The 21,035-nt window shown below is 38.1% G+C and overlaps 1 protein-coding gene across 1 annotated transcript in view; it reads left to right on the top strand.

Annotated features, from left to right (window-relative positions):
- The window catches only part of NLN (neurolysin), a 95,891-nt gene that overhangs the window by 27,170 nt on the left and 47,686 nt on the right, over positions 1 to 21,035 (top strand). The window contains exons 2-3 of the mRNA XM_080804236.1: positions 12,883 to 13,142; positions 17,851 to 17,999. Coding sequence (XP_080660362.1) covers positions 12,883 to 13,142; positions 17,851 to 17,999 — 409 coding nt within the window. The remainder of the gene's footprint in view (positions 1 to 12,882; positions 13,143 to 17,850; positions 18,000 to 21,035) is intronic.

Raw genomic sequence — 21,035 nt, 5'->3', positions numbered from 1 at the left:
GAGATAAACTCTTTTTCAAAGATACATAATCTACAGTAATTGATAGATAATAATAGATACATAAGCTACGTATCGTCATCACATATAATAACAATAAACACCTATTTGTGGCTGAACCAGTCTTTAGAAAGAAAAGCAGACTAGTTGTTAGCTTAGCCTAGCATGAGGGTTTAGCCATGATCATTCATTCAACAAAATATCCATGTGAGATGACCCAAAAAAAAAAGAGCCTAAGTATTAACTAATGTACCAAGGAAGAGAAGTCTCTCTCCTGAGTCATTTAGTAAGGATTTCAGTTCTGAAAAGTATACCCCAAACACCAATTAAATGTGCCAGAAGCAATTTATTCATCCTCCTAGAGAAAAATAAAAGTGGAATGTCTTTTTTGAATTGTGGTTTTCCATGCGTGTGGGTAGGCCATTTACTAATGAATTATTATGGAAGTCTGAATTTCATTTGTGAGGCAGCACTTGATTTCAGATGCTCTGATTCTCAGGTGGCTTTACTTAAGCCAGTTGAAGATTTAAGAAGAACAGTCTTTCCATGTTCATTTATAGTTATTTCTTTAAAACCTGTAAATATTAAACCACTTGTCCTATATACAACATTAGGAGAAAAACAATTAGACTAAAGTCTGCTTCTTATTTTTCAGAACCTGAGATTTTTCTGTTTCCTTCCTTACAACTTTGTAATCAGGCTTCTCTGTAAGTTCTATTTGCCAAGAGTAGAAATAATACAGGTATATCTAGTGTCACATAGTTCTTCCTATGACCTTAAGCAATTTCTTTCTGACCTTTTTCATCTTTATTCCTATCTCTTAGAAAAGATGACTTTGAAGAGTCCCTTCTCATGTATTTACAGTGAAATTTGGGAAAAAAGAACTTATTTCCATTACATTCTAAAATCTAAAGAAAATTTCCTTTTTTTTTTTAAGTGGATAACTAACTTTTTTTAAAAAAGACTATTTATTTTAGAGAGAGACAGCACAAGGGGCAGCGGGGGGATTAGGGAGGGGCAGAGAAAGAGAAAGAGAATCTTAAGCAAGCTCCTAGCCCAGCGTGGAGCCCAACTCCAGGCTTGGTCTCATGACCGAGCACCCAAGCACCCCAGATTACTGATATTTTAAGAAAGATTTCACCAAACTGGTTCATCATTCATTCCTAGGGGAGACTTTGTGTAATATAATTCATTCTACTTTTTAAAAGCCTTACTGATAATAGGAAGTTGTACACAACTGAAGTTGTATGTGGCACTGGCTTCTGGCTCCAAAATAGCCTGTTTTCATTATATCAGACCAAGACTGGACCTTTATAGCTGCACCGGTCATTTTAGTCATCAGATTTTTGTTGATATTTAAAAATGAACTTCTGTCGTTTAAACTGTTCCAGGTTTATAGGGAAGTTGCCAAGGTAGTACAGAGAGTTCCCATAAATCCCTTCCTTACCCAGTTTCCCCTAATGTGAACATCTTACATTACTATGGGACCAGCACTGGTTCTTTAGTACAACTATGGAACCAATATATGTATATTACTATTAATTAAATTCTGTACTTTATTCAGATCTCACTTATTTTTCCCTAATGTCCTTTTCCTCTTTCAGAATCCGTTTCAGGGGATCGCATTATATTTAATCAGCATGTTCCCTTAGGCTCCTCTGGGCTGTGAGAATCATTCAGTCTTTGTTTTTCATGGCCTTGACAGTTCTGAGTAGTACCAATAGGTATTCTATGGAATATCACTCAATTTGTGTTTATCTCACAATTATACTAAGGTTATAGGTTTGGGAGAAGAAGATAGTAGAGGTGTTTTGCCCTTTTTATCATGTCATGTTTAGGGGTACACGATGTCTACGTGGCATCGCTGATGATGTTAATCTTGGTCAGTTGGCTGAGGTAGTGTTTGCCAAGTTTTTCTACTATAAAGTTACTTTTCCCCACTTCTCCACGCCCTTCCTCTTTGGCAGCAAGTCAGTTAAGTGCAGCCCATACTCAAGGCAGGAGAGAAGTTAATCTTCACCTACTTGAACGTTGGAGTACCTACATTAAATATTTGGAATCTACCTGTATAGGATCTTGGCTTTTTTCCTTCCTGGGTTCCTTCCCTCCTTCCTTCCTTCCTTCCTTTCTTTTTCACTCATGTATGTCAGTATGAAGTCATGGATTTTATACTTTGGGAGAACCAGTCATACTTTGACTCTCCCTCCTCTTAAAGGAGCCACAAGTGGTATGTACAACTCTCAGCTATCTTTTTTTAAAACTTTAAATTTTGAGGGATACCTGTCTGGTCCAGTAGATTAAGCATCTGCCTTCGGCTCAGGTCATGATTCCAGGGTCTTGGGATCAAGCCCCGCATCAGGCTCCCTGCTCAGTGGGGAGGCTGCTTCTCTTTCTCTTCCTTGCTTGTGCTCTCTCTTGCTATCTCTGTTACTATCTCTGGGCTTCTCTTGCAAATAAAGAAATACAATCTTAAAATAAACTTTACATTTTGAGATAGAGATTTCCACGCAATTATGAGAAATAACACAGAATGGTCCCATATTCACTTCGTACAGTTTTCCCCAGTTGCAGTAAGGAATTGATGCAGTCCACCAACCTTATTTACATTTCACCAGTTTTATATCCACTCATTTCTATGTATTTGTGTATTTTCACATGTATGAATTTCTATGACTATTAGTTATCAAACTTAAGTGCTACTTCTGTGAGTACAAAAAAGGGACTGTACAATGAAAGAAATAGATACAGCTTTTGGCTTTATCAGACATAGGCTACTCAAAATAAAGGCCACTGGAATGTCTCTATGTTTAGGGTGGTTCTGCTCTGTACTCAAAGTGTTTGTGGCTAAGGTCATGGTATACATTTTTGTGAATGGGTTCTTTATGGGAAATGTATTGTGTTACTTTTGCAAGAGCACTTTGAAAGTTCATTGTTTTTTTTAAAGGTTTCCTATAGCTGCTAAACATTTTCTGTATAATCTAAGAAATTACTTTCCCATACCAGCAGGTGGAAGCAAGAGCAGTCTTATTGTGGACTTCACTTTCTGAGTCTACTGGCATATTCTGTAGATAATCTGTCCATGACTCAAAGTATCTTTATGATATATACCTTAATTACTTTTCTTCTTTGCTTTATTACCTTATTTATTTCGTGTCTTGGGCTGAACTTAATAGTCATTCTAGGACAAATTTAGATTTTTCATCACTTTTCTAGCTCATTGACTCAGCAGTTAACAACGTGTATACTTTGCACTAAGACATTACTCCACATTTGCTAAGAAACACAAAGGTGACTAAGACATGGAGTGTGTTCTTAAAGAGCTTGGATTCTAGTAGACAGACAAAGATCACAAGTAGGCAGAGAGGCCGGCCAAGAGAGATGAGGAAGTAGGCTCCCTGCCGAGCATAGAGCCCGATGCAGGGCTCGATCCCAGGACCCTGAGATCATGACCTGAGCCGAAGGCAGAGGCTTTAACCCACTGAGCCACCCAGGTGCCCCTCAATTCTAGTAGAATTAGGAGAATGTCTTCATTCTTCCCCTGACCTAGGATAAATAGATCAGTCAGCCTTCCTAGTGTTTCATCAGCAAATCTATGGCTAGTATTCAATCTTCATACTGATTTCAGTGCATTCAACAAACATCTACTGAGTATCAGGCACTTTATAAAGTCTTAACTTATAAATTCGTGCTTTTTTCCTTACAGATTAAAAAAAGGCCAAAGCAGTGCTTGCTTCAGCAGCACGTATTCTAAAATTGGAATGATACAGAGAAGATTAGCATGGCCCCTGCACAAGGATGGCACACAAATTCATGAAGCATTCCATATTTTTAGACGAAACCAGAGAGGGAAACAAACCATAAGAGAGTCTTAATCTCAGGAAACAAACTGAGGGTTGCTGGAGGGGAGGGGAATGGGAAGGATGGGATGGCTGGGCGGTGGACATCGAGGAGGGTGTGTACTATGGTGAGTGCTGTGAGTTCTGATGAATCACAGATCTATACTCCTGAAACAAATAATACATTATATGTTAATTTTTAAAAAAAGACCAAAGCCGTCTTTAGCTGTATCATTTATATTTTAGCTTTTTTCTTTTTTAAAGATTTTATTTATTTATTTGACAGATAGAGACCACAAGTAGGCAGAGAGGCAGGCAGAGAGAGAGAAGGAAGCAGGCTCTCCGCTGAGCTGAGAGCCTGACATGGGGCTCGATCCCAGGACCCTGGGATCACGACCCGAGCCGAAGGCAGAGGCTTTAACCCACTGAGCCACCCAGGTGCCCCTATATTTTAGCTGTTTAATACAGATTGCATAGAGTAAGTATCCAGTTGACATATAGACCCTGAACTTAAGGAATTTAGAAATTAGAAGTAGCTAATTTTAGTAACATTTCCTGGAATACACTTGGAAGATCTTCCACAAATGCTAATGGAAATAAAATGGAAGTATGATAACTCTCGATCAATTCTGCTAGCTATTTAGCAACAGCTAATAAGAATAATAATAAAATATTGAAAGTAAAATTAAAATTTTTATTTTTTAAAAAGATCTTATTTATTTATTTGATACTGAGAGAGGGAACACAGCAGGGGGAGTGGGAGAGAGAGAAGCAGGCTTCTTGGGGAGCAAGGAGCCTGGGATTCATCCCAGGACCCTGGGATCATGACCTGAGCCGAAGGCAGATGCTTAATGACTGAGCCACCCAGGCATCCCTAAAATAAAAATTATATACAAAGGATATAAAAGAAAGAAGATTGTGTGTGTCTGTCTGTCTTTCTGTATGTGGAGAGTGAGAAATACATAACTACCCTGTGGCAGATGTGCTTGCTCTGTCCTCTAAATTCCCCATCACTCTATTCATAAAAAATTTGCTGCCTTGTATTCTCTTTGTCTCTTCCTCACAAGTCTGTAAGCTCCTGCAGGGCAATAACTGTGTCTTATCTATGTGGCTTCTTGGGAGGATTAAATAAGGAAAGTCATGTAAACTCTTGACACAATGCCAGCACAGTAGCAGGCTCTTAATAAAGAGTGGGGGTCATGATGATACTTAACAGTCATATGTGTGGCAAGTTTCTAGCTTAGGAACCTAGATGATTAGTAAATTGGGAGTGGGAATTCATGAGAAAGATCAGATTTCAAACATGTTGCATTTGAGATGTCTTCGGGTCTGAGCTCTAGCTAAGTATCTGGATGGAGTCATGTGATACACCAACTTTTTGCAGTGGGTAAAGGAAGAGAAGCCAGCAAATGAGACTGAGAAGAAATGGTCAGAGAAGTGGGAGAATGACTAAGAAAGAGTAAAAGTAAGCTTTGCCAGGGAACTTTTAGTGAAATAATGTAGACGAATTAGTGATAAGACAAGGAAGTAGAGGCAGTAAGTGGGAAATTTGCAGGATGCAAAAATTGCAGACCATAAGTTGGAAGACACATCTTTCTTTAAAACTAAGAGAAAAATCACAGGAATGGGTAAAGGTTCAAGAGATTATTATACTTAATTGTGTTCCCTGTAAACTCAGTAATCAACCTAGAAGGATCTTTCTGGACATCAGTTGTGATAAGGAACATCAAAGGTAATAATTTTGGCCAAGAATCTGAATCTCTGTTTAGTAAAGGTGACTTATTCCAAGGCTATACCTTAGTAAAGTATTCCAATACTATACCTTAGTAAAGGTAAAAGGTGACTTATTCCAAGGCATGTAATTCTATAATATTCTGTTCGTGGAACATTTCTATCCTAAGTCAAATTAAAAGGTCCTTAAATGGGGGTACCTGGGTGGCTCAGTCTTTAAGCATCCGCCTTCAGCTCTGGTCATGATCTGAGGGTTCTGGGTCCCTGCTCAGCGAGGAGCCTGCTTCTCTGTCTGCCCCTCCCCCCACTCATTCATTCTCTCTCTCTCTCTCTCTGTGTCTCCCTCCCTCCATCCCTCCTCTCCTCCCTCCCTCTTGCTATATCAAAATAAAGTCTTTAAAAAAATTAAATGTCCTTAAATGAAAAAGCTGTTGCCTAGACCACTAGTAACTTGAATACTAGATGCTTACCTTTGTTAAGAGAGCTCTAAGTACCCAAACTGGAGGGCTCAGTGACGGCTGAGTACTAATCCTGAATCTGTTCCTGTGCAAGAGTTGATTCAGAAGAAAAATTATTAGCAACATTCAGGATACTGGAATCCAATAAGTGCTATTTTTTCCAGTCTGCACCATCTTCTCTGATTGTAGATCAGAGCTTTATCTAATGCTATACAGAGGCTAAATACTCTGAAATGGAATGACTTATATATTGGACATGTAGCTAATAGAAGAAAAGTATTAAATAACCTTAAGTGGAATTTTTGGGGTAAGCCTGTCACTATTAAAATATACATGTACCTCAAACTGTGTTAGGGACAGGGTCTCCATGTATCACAAAAACCCAGTCTCTGCTCAACGTCTGTTGGACACACAACCAAGTCAATAAGTGATTACTCTTCAGTCTGATAAGTGCTTTGGTCACTGGACATGTAAAGTACTATCGGTTAACAGAGGAATAATTCCTAAAACAGCTGAGGGTAGTCAAAAAAGGCTTCCTGGAGAAGGTGAAGTTTGAGTTAAGATTGAAAATAGAATTCTGGGAGCATTGCAGTCCTCAGTAGCTGCTTAGGCATAAACATTAGTTTTGAGGTCAGTACGAGGACTGTTTGCCAGGTGTTTTAAAGAATTGGGGCAAGTTTTAGGAAATGCTATACCACCACTTTAGAGAAGGGATGAGAACATGGATAAAATATAAATTTGGGAGAATAGAAGTTAGGACGCTTTGCAGGAATGATCTTTGCTCTAGTCCTGACTCTAAGAAAACACATCTCCCTGTGTGGATATTTATTTGTGATGTTGAAGAAAGATAGTGTTGCTGCAGTGAGTTAGCCACATCAGTCCCATCTCCTTTCAAGTACACAGTGAGCACCTGCTGTGTGCTCAGCAGTGTGCCATGTGTTAGGGTTGGGGATTTTGACAAAAGACGTGGCTATGGTGCTTGGGAAAGCCCTAGTCTAATTCAGAGTAAGAGTCAAGCCAATTGAACAGGTGGGTGATAGTAATTTAAATGCCTAAAATGAATGGCATAAGAAAAAGGTGATAGAATCTCAGATTTGGATGAATAGGAATGGTCAAAGAAGCCCTGATGGCAGGAAATGGAGGCCTTTAAACTATGCTTCAAAAGAATATGAATTTAGTAAGTCACAGCATTTCTGAAAGTACATTCCATAAAATGTTTTGCAAAAGTTTTAAGACAGTAATTAACTAAGAATAATTGTAGCTTGCTCATATTTCCGGATGAAATTCTGCAACCTGGTGATCTCTTTCAAAATCTATGCCACTTGGTTTTTTTGGTTGGTATGTTTTTTTTTTTTTTCCCCAAACCTTATTTGTTTGTGGGACACAGGACCCAGGAGCAGTAACAAATGCCCCTTCCTGTCAATTCCATTATAGTAGTCTGTATTATTTCTTAGTCAGAAGTTTTAGAGTTCTGTGTCGAAAAGTGCTTTAAAGAGAGAAGAGAAAATGGTACAGGACTTATAGAGCCTGGAAGTTTATAGAAAGAAAAACAAACAAACTAATGTTTAATTATATAGTAGAAATCTCAGCTTTAATCTAGAGTCTCATTTTCAAATAATTGCATGTAATAACTCCTGTAGAGAAGACAGCATCATGCTGTGTTGCCTGCTTTCAACTTTGGTACTTCAAAGTTGCAAAAAGTTACCAGAAAAATCCTCACTAGATTCTCAAGGGTACAATCACATTTGATAGAGTGATTGCAGGTGCACTGGTTTCCCCGCACAGGTGCAACTCTCCAGGGCTGCAGAACCACTGAAGGGGAAGAAAAGACAAAGGTACCAGCATCTGAAGCATTGAATGAGCTTGAAATCATAACAAAGGGGAATAGGGATATTCAACAAAATGATGATGGAAGAGGAAAAGCGGAGACAATGCAGATAGAAAAATTCTCAATAGATCACAATGTTTTAGTTAGAAGTAGGAGGGAATCCTTTTGTCTCCTTTTCTTTGGTAACAAGAATTATGAATCCTAAATGAAATTAAAACAGAATCCCAGAAGGTGAGAAAAGTATAAGGTAAAAAAATATATTGTGTTCTTCTGACCCATAAAATTATGGTCTCTAACTTCTGTTGCTTTCTTTTTATCCCTTCTGTATTCGGAGAATATTATCACTTCAAGGAAGGGGTAGGTTTTCATTAATTCCAAAAGAAACTGTACAAGGGTGATTATGGGTCTATCTTTTCAGCCAGGGTAGAGGTACTCATATCTTTGCCAATTTCACTGAGTTAAAATCATGCATGCTGTGATCACACACTCAACCTTTAGACAAATACTAGAAAATAAAGGAAAACTAGTAGAGGTTCATCTTATCAGTAGATGTTTGAAGTCATTTTCCCTTAAAGGTGTTTAACAGTAATGAAAATTAGTAATAATTGGTTTGTACTTGAAAGAGTTGAGAAAAGAACAGGGGGTTAAGGTACAGAAGTGCAATGTTTCAGTCCTCACTTGCTGGTCATTACATCAGCAATCCCAGAGCTAGCCTCTTCACTTACACTAGAACTTCCTTGGAAAGCCAGTCATTTGTCGTCATGGCTGACTCCTCCTTGAGGCCTCAGTTCTGTGTTGCCATAGGGGATTATGGAAATAATTATTTTGGACACTTATAGCCAATTTCACACATTGAACTTTGCATCCCTACTATTCTTAGCCATCACCAAGCATTTAAGACCTCCCAGTCATCCATCATTTCTTGTTGTGACCTTCATACTTTTGTGTGTGTGTGTGTGTGTGTGTGTGTGTGTGCTTATTCTTTTATCAATTAGGATCCTCTATGAAGTAAATAACATAAAACTGTCTTCAAACTGGCGTAAACATAATTGGAAAGTAACTGTAGGTCAGGTTTCAGAATTAATTGATGGTAGGGGTTCTGGGATATCAGTAAATATTTGCTTTCCTTCCCTTAGTCTTCTGTTCACAGTGTTTGTTTCATCATAAGTCAGGTTCTACTCTTTGTCATAAGGTGGATGTCAGCTGTTATCAAGGACATAAGCTTGCTCAATTATATACATTGGGAATAGGAGTTCTGAGGGTAGAGACAGCCACCTTCACAGATCATGGACTGGGGTAGGGGGGCTTATTGATGCATGGGTACCACAAAAAAAAAAAAAAGTATATCTACTTAATTAGAGGGAAGCAGTAAATGGCTGGACAACCCACACCTATCTTGCTATCTGTTCTACTCTAAGACTTCTCTCTTGCAATTTCTGGAACTCTTGTCCCATGATAAACTCCTCCACTTTTTTAATACTCTCTGGATTGTCTTTTCTTCTATTAATCTTTACTGGAATCCATTCAACCCTGGGGAAAATATTTTCTCTGTCTCCCTCTTTCTTCTATACCCCATATACCACAAAGTAAGGAGGAAAGACCACATCTTCTTTGTTCCCCAGCTGCTGTCTTGCCCCCAGTTATGCTCCCAGACAACACTTCTTCACCATTAAATAAAAACCCCTTTGAGGCTCACAGTCTGCTTTTCTCATTCTATGCCCTGTTTGTGATATCCTCCACCAACTACCTGGTTGGTTTTCTCCAGTCTTTGAAGACTTTAGTTTTTGGCTCAGTCTTCCTTTCTACTCCCAACTCAGCTATCAAGCTGCTAACTCCAGTGTCCACATAGATGATTTAAAAAAAAGATTTTATTTATTTGTTTTACAGAGAGACCACAAGCAGGGGGAGCAGGAGAGAGAGAGGGAGAAGCAGGCTCTCCACTGAGCAGGGAGCTTGACGTGGGGCTCAGTCCCAGGACCCAGAGATGACCTGAGCCGAAAGCAGACGCTTAACCCACTGAGCCACCCAGGCACCCCTCACGTAAACAATTTGTCCATACTAGATTGCCGGTCATTTGCACCCTTTTACCTCATTTATATCAACCATTCATTTCTGGGAAAATGTTCTGGATCTTGTCAGATTGCTTCACCTTTGAATTCTTAAATTCAAACCCATACTTCTTTACTATAACCTAAGTATTCCTACTTTACCTGTTTTATTTTACTGAGACTTTAGTCTCCGTTCTCTAAAATACATTCAGCTCTAGAGAATTGCTTAGATGTACTCTCCAGTTCTTAACGTTCTTCCTCCCTCTCAGTCGTAGGATTCTGACTTCCACCACTAGCATCCCACTGACACTGCTCTTCCCAGAGCCAACAAGGACATTCCTACTGCTAAATTTAACAGACCCTTTCAACTTTCTTGAGATTTGTACATTTGGCCCTAATGCACGCCCTCCCTTTTTCTATGCCTACTTTTCACGACTTCCTAAATCCATTCTGGCTTGGTTTTCCTTCTACTTCAATGCTTAAATTAGAGTTAACGCTCAGTTGTTCTGTTCTTATTCTGCAGACTCCCTTGGGCCAGTTCAACCAGCCCTGTGACTCCAATTACCACATAATATTAATGAATTCCACTTACATGTGCTATAGCCACTTCAGACTTGGCATGTCCAAAATTGGATTTCTCTTTTTCCCCACAAAAAGCCACTTCCTTCTAAATCTCCTCTTTTAGTGATGGTACCACCACCATCCATCCATCCAGTTACAAGACAGAATCCTGGACAGCATCCTTGACTCTCTCATTCCCCACCTCTAAACCAAGGACCACGTCATATTGATTCAACTTCCTAAATATCTACTAAGTCACTCCAGTTGCCCCTGTTTCCGAGTTCAGGATACCATAACATTATGCCCTATTTACAGTAATAGCTTTCCTCTAGTATGATCTCTCTTTTCCAAATCTTTCAACTCACTATAATTTGGGTGATTTCTCAAGAATGTGTATCTTCCTTCATCTCTTAACTGATTAAAACCCTTCGTTGGCTCTCTCACTGCCCTCAGAATAAAGCTGAAATTTTTAGTGATTCCTAAGACTTTTCATTCTCTAGTCCCTACTGACCTTATCAGACCTCTCTCCTTACAGCTTTTGGCATTTGGATAATTTCTGGATATCATCCAGATCTTGGCTTGCTCCTTGTGCCCTCTGAAAAATCTTCCTAGAAAAGTTCCTTCTGTGGTATTTCACAGTTCCCTCTGCTTATCCCTGTCATAGTGCTCATCTCAGTATAATATAATAGTTATCACTTCGTCTCTTCACTGTTTTATAATAGTGGAGTCCTACTCAGTTTGCCTGCTTCTCTTTGATGCCTGCCACAATGACCGGACAGTATATGGTCATAAGTATCCGTTAAAGAACGACCTTAAATAAGTCACTTAGCCTGTCCGAGCCTCAACTACATCATCTATTAAAAGGGAATAATGTGCTGCCTACCACATAAGGTTGTTTTGGGGTCTCGTAATATAATAAGTTTAGCATAGTAGTTAAGAGTGCATGTTCTGGATCTCTACTATCTGGTTTTTGATCCTAGCTCCCACCATATAACCAGCTGTGTGACCTTGGACAAGTTACTTAACTTTTTGTGTTACAGTTTCCTCTTTGGTAAAATGAGAATAACCACAGGATCTGCCTTATAGTTTTGTTGTGAGGACTGAGTGAATAAATGGAAAGTCTTTAGTACAGTGCCTAAACACACAACAAATGTTAGCTATTAATTATAATTTTATTTACAAGCTCTAAAATTATATCACATGGTATGTGTTACATATATACACACACATGGCATTAATTATTAGTTTGAGAGTTTTAAGGAGGTGAAGGATTGGTATCATACACCTCATCTCTTTTTATCTTGTAGAATAACATCATAGCAACCAGAGTTATTTCCCAAGTCTTAAATTAAAATTGCCATAGTTGATGTACATGAAATCTTTGTAAAAAGAAAATTTTTACATTGGTGTTCATTATAAAAAGAGCATTTTGAAAATGTTTCCTTTCCAAATCCCAAAGTATTTTTTGAGTCTGTTACATTGTAGGTAGATGTTAGCATGGAAAAACATTTAAAACATTTAGTTCTTTTTAATTTTTATTTTTTTAAAGATTTTATTTTTGTAAGTAATCTCTACACCCAACATGGGGCCTGCACTTAGAACCCCAAGATCGAGAGTCACATGCTCTACCAACTTAGCCAGCCAGGCACCCAGCACAGGCAAAACATTTAAATAAAAACGATTACTGGTTTAATTTATAAAGGACAATATTATTGAATTGACACCTAACTTTATTTCTCAACATGAGTTAATTACATAACCAATTCAGTGTTTGGTAAGCACTAATTCCATTAAATCTGCATTCAGGGAGGGGAAAAAAAATGCAAAGGCATTTAGTTTTGTGCTTTTGTGTTCACCTGAAAGAGATTTGCTAAATTTTAATAAAAAGTTCTTTTTAGGGGTGCCTGGGTGGCTCAGTCGTTAAGCGTCTGCCTTTGGCTCAGGTCATGATCCCAAGGTCCTGGGATCAAGCTCTGCATCAGACTCCCTGCTCGGCGGGGAGCCTGCTTCTCCCTCTCCCACTCTCCCTGCTTGTGTTCCCTCTCTTGCTCTCTCTCTCTCTCTCTCTGTCTCTCTCTGTTGGGGTATTTATTTATTTATTTAGATTTTAATTAATTGAATATGGGGCACCTGGGTGGCTCAGTGGGTTAAAGCCTCTGCCTTCGGCTCAGGTCATGATCTCAGGGTCCTGGGATGGAGCCCGGCATCGGGCTCTCTGCTCAGCAGGAAGTCGGCTTCCTCCTCTCCTCTCTGCCTGCCTCTCTGCCTGCTTGTGATCTCTCTCTCTGTGTCAAATAAATAAAGAAAATCTTTAAAAAATAGATAAATAAAGTTCCTTTTATTTTGATTAGATAATAAACATTTGTATATTGACTTTGGACCAACAAATGCTTTATTTTTATTCTTTTTCTGATTCTTTTTAGAGTTGGCGGTTCCAGGATTTTACTCAGAATGACTTTAGGAAGAGAAGTGATGTCTCCCCTTCAAGCAGTGTCTTCCTATACTGTGGCTGGCAGGAATGTTTTAAGATGGGATCTTTCACCAGAGCAAATTAAAACAAGAACCGAGGAGCTCATTGTGCAGACCAAACAGGTGTACGATGCTATTGGCATGCTTGACGTTGAGGAAGTAACTTATGAGAACTGTTTGCAAGCATTGGCAGATGTAGAAGTGAAGTATATAGGTAAGTAGGATGCAGAAACCCCTCGATATTTCGTTTTGTAGGCATCATAAACCATTTTATGCATTCTGTTTGGGCAGTCAGTCCATTTTCCAATTTTACAAGACATTGATTTTTCCATAATCATTAATTAATTGCCTAGAATTCAGTTAAATAAGATTAAAATTTTTTATTATGTTGGCATTGGTACTCCAAAATTTACCTTTCACTACAGCTGCTTTCTGGAGAGTATTTTAACATAATGCATCGAAACTCTTAAAAAGTTCATATCCTCGCCCTGCAGTTCTGCATCTAGGCATTTAATCCAAGGAAATAATCAGATACAGGAAAAATTGTGTATACATTTATATTTAAACAGGCACTCTGTCATAGCAAAAGCTTGGAAACAAGCCCTGGGTGCCAACCAATAGAAAGGCCAAGTAATAATACATTCAGCCTCTGCAACACTGTGTAGCCACTAAAATCATGTTGAGGAACAGTATTTAATAACATTTTTTTAAAAATCACACAGAGAAGAAAATACAAATTTAAATAATCACTTATTTCTTGAGTATTGGGTTTTCAGTTGATTTTTAAAAATTTATTCTTTTCTGCTTTTCTCTATTTCCTACACTTAAAATATATTATCTTTGTAATATAAGTATTAGGCCCTTTGAGTTAAAAGGAAGATTCATGTCCGTTGTCTCTAAGGGTTAGGTGTACACTGGAGTATAATCATGGCTAAGCAGCCTTGGCCGTGTATCCAGGATTTGTAGGAACATAGGTTATGTGTAGAATTGGATATCATAAAGATTTATGATGTATGTATACATTTAAGATGTATGATGTATGTATGTATGTATGTATGTATTCTGGAATTCGGAAGGTTGTCCAAAATCCTGCACAGCCCTAGTGCTGTGGTCATCTCTTTTCCCCCATCAGCTCCTCAACACCAAGAGTTCCCTACCCTATGTCCCACCATAATAGGGACTCTCTTACCTCTTCTTTTTTTTTTTTTAAATATTATTTATTTATTTTTTATTTATTGGACAGACAGAGATCACAAGTAGGCAGAGAGGCAGGCAGAGAGGGAGGAGGAAGCAGGCTCCTGGCAGAGCAGAGAGCCCGATGTGGGGCTCGATCCCAGGAGCCTGGGATCATGACCTGAGTTGAAGGCAGAGGCTTTAACCCACTGAGCCACCCAGGCGCCCCTCTCTTACTTCTTCTGTTTCATTTTCTGCCTCTTACCACCACCTGCTTCACTCTGATTAATGGCCACTAAATCTGGCTAAAAGTCTTGAGTTAAAACTCCTGAATAGGGGCACCTGGGTGGCTCAGTGGGTTAAAGCCTCTCCCTTCGGCTCGGGTCATGATCCCAGAGTTCTGGGATCAAGCCCCACGTCGGGCTCTCTGCTCAGCGGGGAGCCTGCTTCCTCCTCTCTCTCTGCCTGCCTCTCTGCCTACTTGCCATCTCTATCTGTCAAATAAATAAATAAAATCTTTAAAAAAAAAAACAAACTCATGAATAAAAAAGACCTGGTTGGTCTCAGTAGTCAAAGTCAGAGGGATGGAATTGGTCCCCGTTCGGCAGTTTTCCCAAAGGCAGGTTCATGTGTCTCTCCCTTCCTGTATGTGGTTTCTCCTTCATTCAGAGCCTCAGTTCTTCCATCATGTATGGCCAGAATGGTATGCCAGCCTGGTGACTTATGCATTTAACAAATACAGAAATCAGTGGGGAAAAACAAAATCTTTTAAAAAATTATCTTAAATTCTGTTTCTTCCCTAATAATATAGCTTTTAAATATACTTTAAGTTTTCTGATATTCTTGCTGTCCCGTAAGTTTATCTTTGTGAGTTAATCATAAAAATTTTTGAGTTTAGAAGTAGCTTTTTTTTTTTAATTTTATTTTTTAAGACTTTATTTATTTATTTGACAGAGAGAGAAACAACAAGTAGGCAGAGAGGCAGGCAAAGAGAGAGGGAGAGGCAGGCTCCCCACTACCTCGATCTCAGGACTCGATCTCAGGGCTCGATCTCAGGACCCTGAGATCATGACCTGAGCCGAAGGCAGAGGCTTAACCCACTGAGCCACCCCTAGGAGTAGCTTTTTAAAGGCTAACTTTCTCTTATTAGTATATATACTGTTCTCAGAGTTCAATCTGCCTTCTGCAATAGCTGTCAAAACCTCATTCGTCTAGTGTCAGGTACTGTTTATAGTTTGGCAGTGAGAGCATAAGTCTGCTTCAGGTCTTTGTGGCAAAGTAAGGAAGGAAATGGTTTTTAGTATTATTGTTTGTTTAAGAATATGTTTCCAATTTTAGGCTCCTGCATTTTGTTCTGGTCATTTTAGTTCTGGAGCAATTTCGATTTTTTTCGTAATTTCTTCTTGAGCTAATTTTAAAAAGTAAACAAACTGTAACTATATAGTTAACTCTATCAAACAAGTGCTGTGTGTATGAAATTTTAGTTCTATTCCATTCTTTTTTAAACCAAGGGTTTAAAAAAGTACATATTTTACATGAAATCCTTAAAGAGTAATTATTTAAATCCAATCAAGAAATGGGCAGAGGCCATGAACAGACATTTCTGCAAAGAAGACATCCAGATGGCCCACAGACACATGAAAAAGTGCTCCACATCACTCGGCATCAGGGAAATACAAATCAGAACCACAATGAGATACCATCTCACACCAGTCAGAATGGCTAAAATTAACAAGTCAGGAAATGACAGATGCTGGCAAGGATGCGGAGAAAGGGGAACCCTCCTGCACTGTTGGTGGGAATGCAAGCTGGTACAGCCACTCTGGAAAACGGCATGGAGGTTCCTCAAAAAGTTGAAAATAGAACTACCCTATGACCTAGCAATTGCACTACTGGGTATTTACCCTAAAGATATAAATGCAGTGATCCAAAGGGGCACGTGCACCCGAATGTTTATAGCAGCAATGTCTACAATAACCAAACTATGGAAAGAACCTAGATGTCCATCAACAGATGAATGGATAAAGAAGATGTGGTATATATATACAATAGAATACAGCCATCAAAAGAAATGAAATCTTGCCATTTGCGACGATGTGGATGGAACTAGAGGGTGTTATGTTTAGTGAAATAAGTCAATCGGAGAAAGACAACTATCATATGATCTCCCTGATACGAGGAAGTCGAGAAGCAACATGGGGGGTTTGGTGGGTAGGAAAAGAAAAAATGAAAGAAGATGGGATCAGGAGGGAGACAAACCATAAGTGACTCATAATCTCATAAAACAAACTGAGGGTTGCTGGGGGGAAGGGGGTATGCAGAGGGTGGTTGGGTTATGGACATTGGGGAGGGTATGTGCTATGGTGAGTGCTGTGAAGGAGGGAGGGAGACAAACTATAAGTGACTCTTAATCTCACAAAACAAACTGAGGGTTGCTGGGGGGAGGGGGGTCGGGAGAGGGGGATGGGGTTATGGACATTGGGAAGAGTATATGCTATTCTGAGTGCTGTGAAGTATGTAAACCTGGCGATTCACAGACCTGTACCCTGGGGGCTAATAATACATTATATGTTAATTAAAAAAATAAAGAATAATTATTTAACTTGATTTTTTAAACCATACCTTTTTAATTTATTCAGATATTTGAGGAACTCTATACAGCTTTATTTGTAGCAATGTTTTAAGAGAACTGACATAAGTGTCAGTCATTTAAGGTAGCTCATTTAACTGGACAATTTCTTGGTATGTTCTGCTCTCCACCATATATCACATGTGGAAGTTTTACCTCTTTAGAATACCTTCAAAACACTAAAGATAATGAACATGTATTCACTGTCACAGGATAGCTAAACCATCCCTACAAACCATACTCATTTTTTTCCTGTACTATGGGTTATTTCACTGACATCAGATTTCTGCCCAATTAAAGTCAAAATACAAATATATGAAAAACCCAAGAAACAGTTGTAATATGTGAAAATTAGAGCAGACTACATTACCACCATCATGTAACAGGAATTAGCCCCAATATTGAGCTGCTTACTGGATGTGTCCCCTGAGATTTCTGGGACTCTTCTGTAACTGTGTGGAACATTTTATGCTTGTATGAATGTTTGCATTTGAGGGAGGATTTTGATTAGATTCTCTAAGGAATCTGTAGTAAAGGTTAAGAATTTGTATTCTAAACAAACCTAACCACTAAATTCATCTGCCTTTTTCTAAAACATCCTCTGTATCTTCTAGTCCCAGCGCTTGTAGTCTCTGCTTCTCGAATCTCCTCCTCAGGTCTTCCTCTTGCCCTGCCCATCTTAAGGTCCAGCCTTCCCCATAAGGCATTACATAGTGCTCCAGTTCTTTGTATTGCTGTGGTTGAGTTACTGTCCCATCCATTGACAAGTAAGCTGCTTTGTTCTGTATTGTTATCTTTTCATGTACTGTTCCGTACTCCCACATCCCAGACTATAAAATGTGTCACTATGAGAACTATGTCTTTATCCTGCTGCATTCCCAGTTAACAAATTATACCCTAAACATGCTTTGGTAAGTACTCAGTATACACCCTTATTGTTCCTAATAATGCCACTGCCATAGCCAATCCTGCATTAGATGCTGTTTCTTGATAGCCTTAGGAAACTTTATAGAAAGTATGAAATGAAAAACTTAAATTGGGATGATCATTCATCTAGGTAGGAGGTATTTTTCTTAGAACTGATCTGATGAGTGCTTATGGTATTTTCCTCTATTGACAGTGGAACGAACCATGCTAGACTTTCCCCAGCATGTCTCCTCTGACAAAGAAGTACGGGCAGCGAGTACAGAAGCAGACAAAAGACTTTCTCGTTTTGATATTGAGATGAGCATGAGAGAAGATATATTCCTGAGAATTGTGCATTTACAGGTAAATGACATTATAAATCCCTCTAAGGATTTATTTATTTATTTATTTATTTGAGAGAGAGAGCATGCGTGTGCACACAAATGGGGTGCTGGGGGCAGAAAGGGAGAGAGGATCTCAAGCAGACGCCCTGCTGAGTTCAGAGCCCTTCGTGGGGCTTGATCTCACTGATCCTGAGATCATGACCTGAGCTAAAATCAAGTGTCAAATGCTTAACCGACTGAGCAACCGAGGCACCCTAATGTTATCAATCCCTTTAAAAGGAAAATGATATCTACAATAAAAGAGCAAAAATCTTTGACCAACAATAAAAAGTATTTGAAAATTACTAGATTTTTTTTCTGATTTTTATGATAATGGGCATAGCGTAGTGTTATATATTGGGGGGTTTTTCGTGTTATATATTGTTATACCACAGTTTTATGTTAAGTTGTCAATTATAATTCACTTAACGCTGAAGACCAAGTATAAAAAAGTGTGGATCTATAAATCTAAGGATTTTTAACTATCATGAACATAATGGTTCAATGTGAAAACCTCTTAAAAGTTTCAAAATGTTGCAGGGTTTATGTTACATCAGGTCAGCTGCAAGCAAATGGACTTGTGAGTTTTTTATCTGCAAATATCATGTGGTTTTGTCCATGAGAGATGACATAACTTGATGTTTCATGCCAGTCATTGCTGTCTGTCATCCTTACATTTTTCAGGACTCACAGAAATGATGGATAATGAATGTTTTATTTAGGTGGGTCTGTCTTGAATGTTTTTGATCTTTTCATTACCAGTTTTGATTTGCTTCCTCGAGTTTCATTATGTCTTTGCTTTGAATTTTTATTTTCATGACACCCAGCAGTGTGTTTGGAAAACAACCATTGTTTTACAATCCTAGACATTTTTGTTTAATTTTGCATGTGTCTTTATGCAAAAATCTCAAAAATTTTGTTCTTTTTAGCAAATTATAACAACAGTTGAAATAAAAAAGCAGTTTTATTTTAGATGTTTCATTTGTAACTTACTAACGAATATGTAATCAAGACTTTATTTAGACATGTAAAATGTACATGCTGTCTGTCCCCTTATGTCAAACAGGCAGTTTTCTCCCTGTAATTTATATTCGTCTCCTTGGTTCATAACTGTTCATCTTTACCACTGTAAAAATAACATAAATTATAATAAGTTTATGACTGTTCCTTATTAGTTACATTGTTTTATTCTTTGAGCCCAGTTATTATTCTTTGTGATTCAAATTCCAACTCAAATTACAATCTCCTATTTTTTTAAAAAGATTTTATTTGTCAGAAAGAGTGAGTATGAGCACAAGCAGGGGGAGCAGCAGGCAGAGGGAGAAGCAGGCTTCCTGCTGGGCAGGGAGCCCGATGTGAGGCTCAATCCTAGGACCCTGAAGTTGTGACCTGAGCCGAAGACAGACAGTTAGCCAATGAGCCACCCAACCATCACTATAGTCTCCTATTTTTTATTTCATCCCCCCAAAATCGAATTTTCTTTCTAGCTCTATATTATATACTTATTTAGAACTTTTTCCCAGAATTTCTAATTTCCTTTGATCAACTCTGTTTTCATTCTGACCTCTAAGTTTTCGTTTGGGATTTTCTAGCCTCAAGGTATTGCCATCTTAATGTTATATGTCCTATCTAATGTTTTTCTCTGATTTTTATGAATATTATCACAATATGGGAGGTTTGTCACTTTAGATTTCTTTGTTACATTTTTAAAATTTGTATATATTGTGATCTGATCCCATTATATTGGGAACAAACTTCTGCCTGTGTAGTATCCTTGTGTATTATACCAACTAGACACTGAGGGTTCATCATATTTGTTCATTTGTTGGGACTAATTAACTTCAGGTTTTTATTGTGATAATTTACAATAGTTTCAGAACTGTTTCCATAATTTCTCCTTTTCTCCAAAAGAGCAATTATTACTATACATGTCAATTGTTGTGTTACCATTTTTAAAAGCTTTTACATTGTCTCTTATGGCTAGATCAGAATAATAAAAAGAACTTGAAATTTTTTTAATGCACTGGAGCTTGTTTAGTGAATTTAGTTACCTTCAAACACTTTCCTTCAAAAATAGTTGTGTTTATTTAAGCAGTATTTATTTTATTTTATTTTACTCTGGTATAGTTAACATACAGTGTTAAATCAGTTTCAGGTATTCAACAATTCTATATATTACTCAGTATTTAGGCAGTATTTTTTAAAATCTGAAACTATGAGCTTTCTGGTAGCATTGGACATTTTAACAAATGATAAATCTCATCCCATTCATAACTAAAAGACAAAGTTAGGGTCACCTGGGTGGCTCAGTTGCTTAAGCATCCAACTCTTGATTTTGGCTCAGATAAAATGAAATTTTATCATTTCAGGGTTGTGAGATTGAGCCTCAAGTCAGGCTTCACAGTGGGCATGGAACCTGCTTAAGATTCTCTCTCTCCCTCTGCCCTGCCCCACTACTTGTTGTGTGTCTCTGTCTCTCTCTCAAATAAAAAAATTTTTAAAAGACCAAGTTAGGTATATCTAAGTATTCCATTTCTTTTTCTCTGTTATGTTGTAAGTAAAATATGGCAATCATGATGTAATACCCAGCCTTCATTAAGCTGGGTAATAGAATCTTAAATTTATATGAAGTCAGCCGTTTCAGGCGTGATCTACTAAAATGAAGGTGCTCTGAATAATACTGAGATCTCAAGATAGCACCAATGTAGCAATAATTACAATAATAATACAATATATTATTATTAATTATTACTATTAATAATATAAAATGTTATTTCGGCTCTCATGTTATTCTTCACTTAGGATTGTTGAATAGAAATATGAAATTACCTTTCACAGTTTTTTATGCAAAATCTGTGCTCAATAAGGCTTCCAGTTGTCTGTTGATGTATATAACCTATTCAAAACTTACTGGTTGAAAATAGCAGCAATCATTTTATTTTCTGTCACGGTTTCTGTGGATCAGGAATTGAGAAAGGAATCATTTGGGTAGTTCTGGCATGGGGTCTTGCGTGGG

The sequence above is a fragment of the Martes martes genome (assembly GCF_963455335.1).
Source record: "Martes martes genome assembly, chromosome: 5".
Taxonomy (NCBI): Eukaryota; Metazoa; Chordata; class Mammalia; order Carnivora; family Mustelidae; genus Martes; species Martes martes.
Note: the sequence above shows the minus strand (reverse complement) of the source record. Positions and strands in the feature narration are given on the sequence as shown.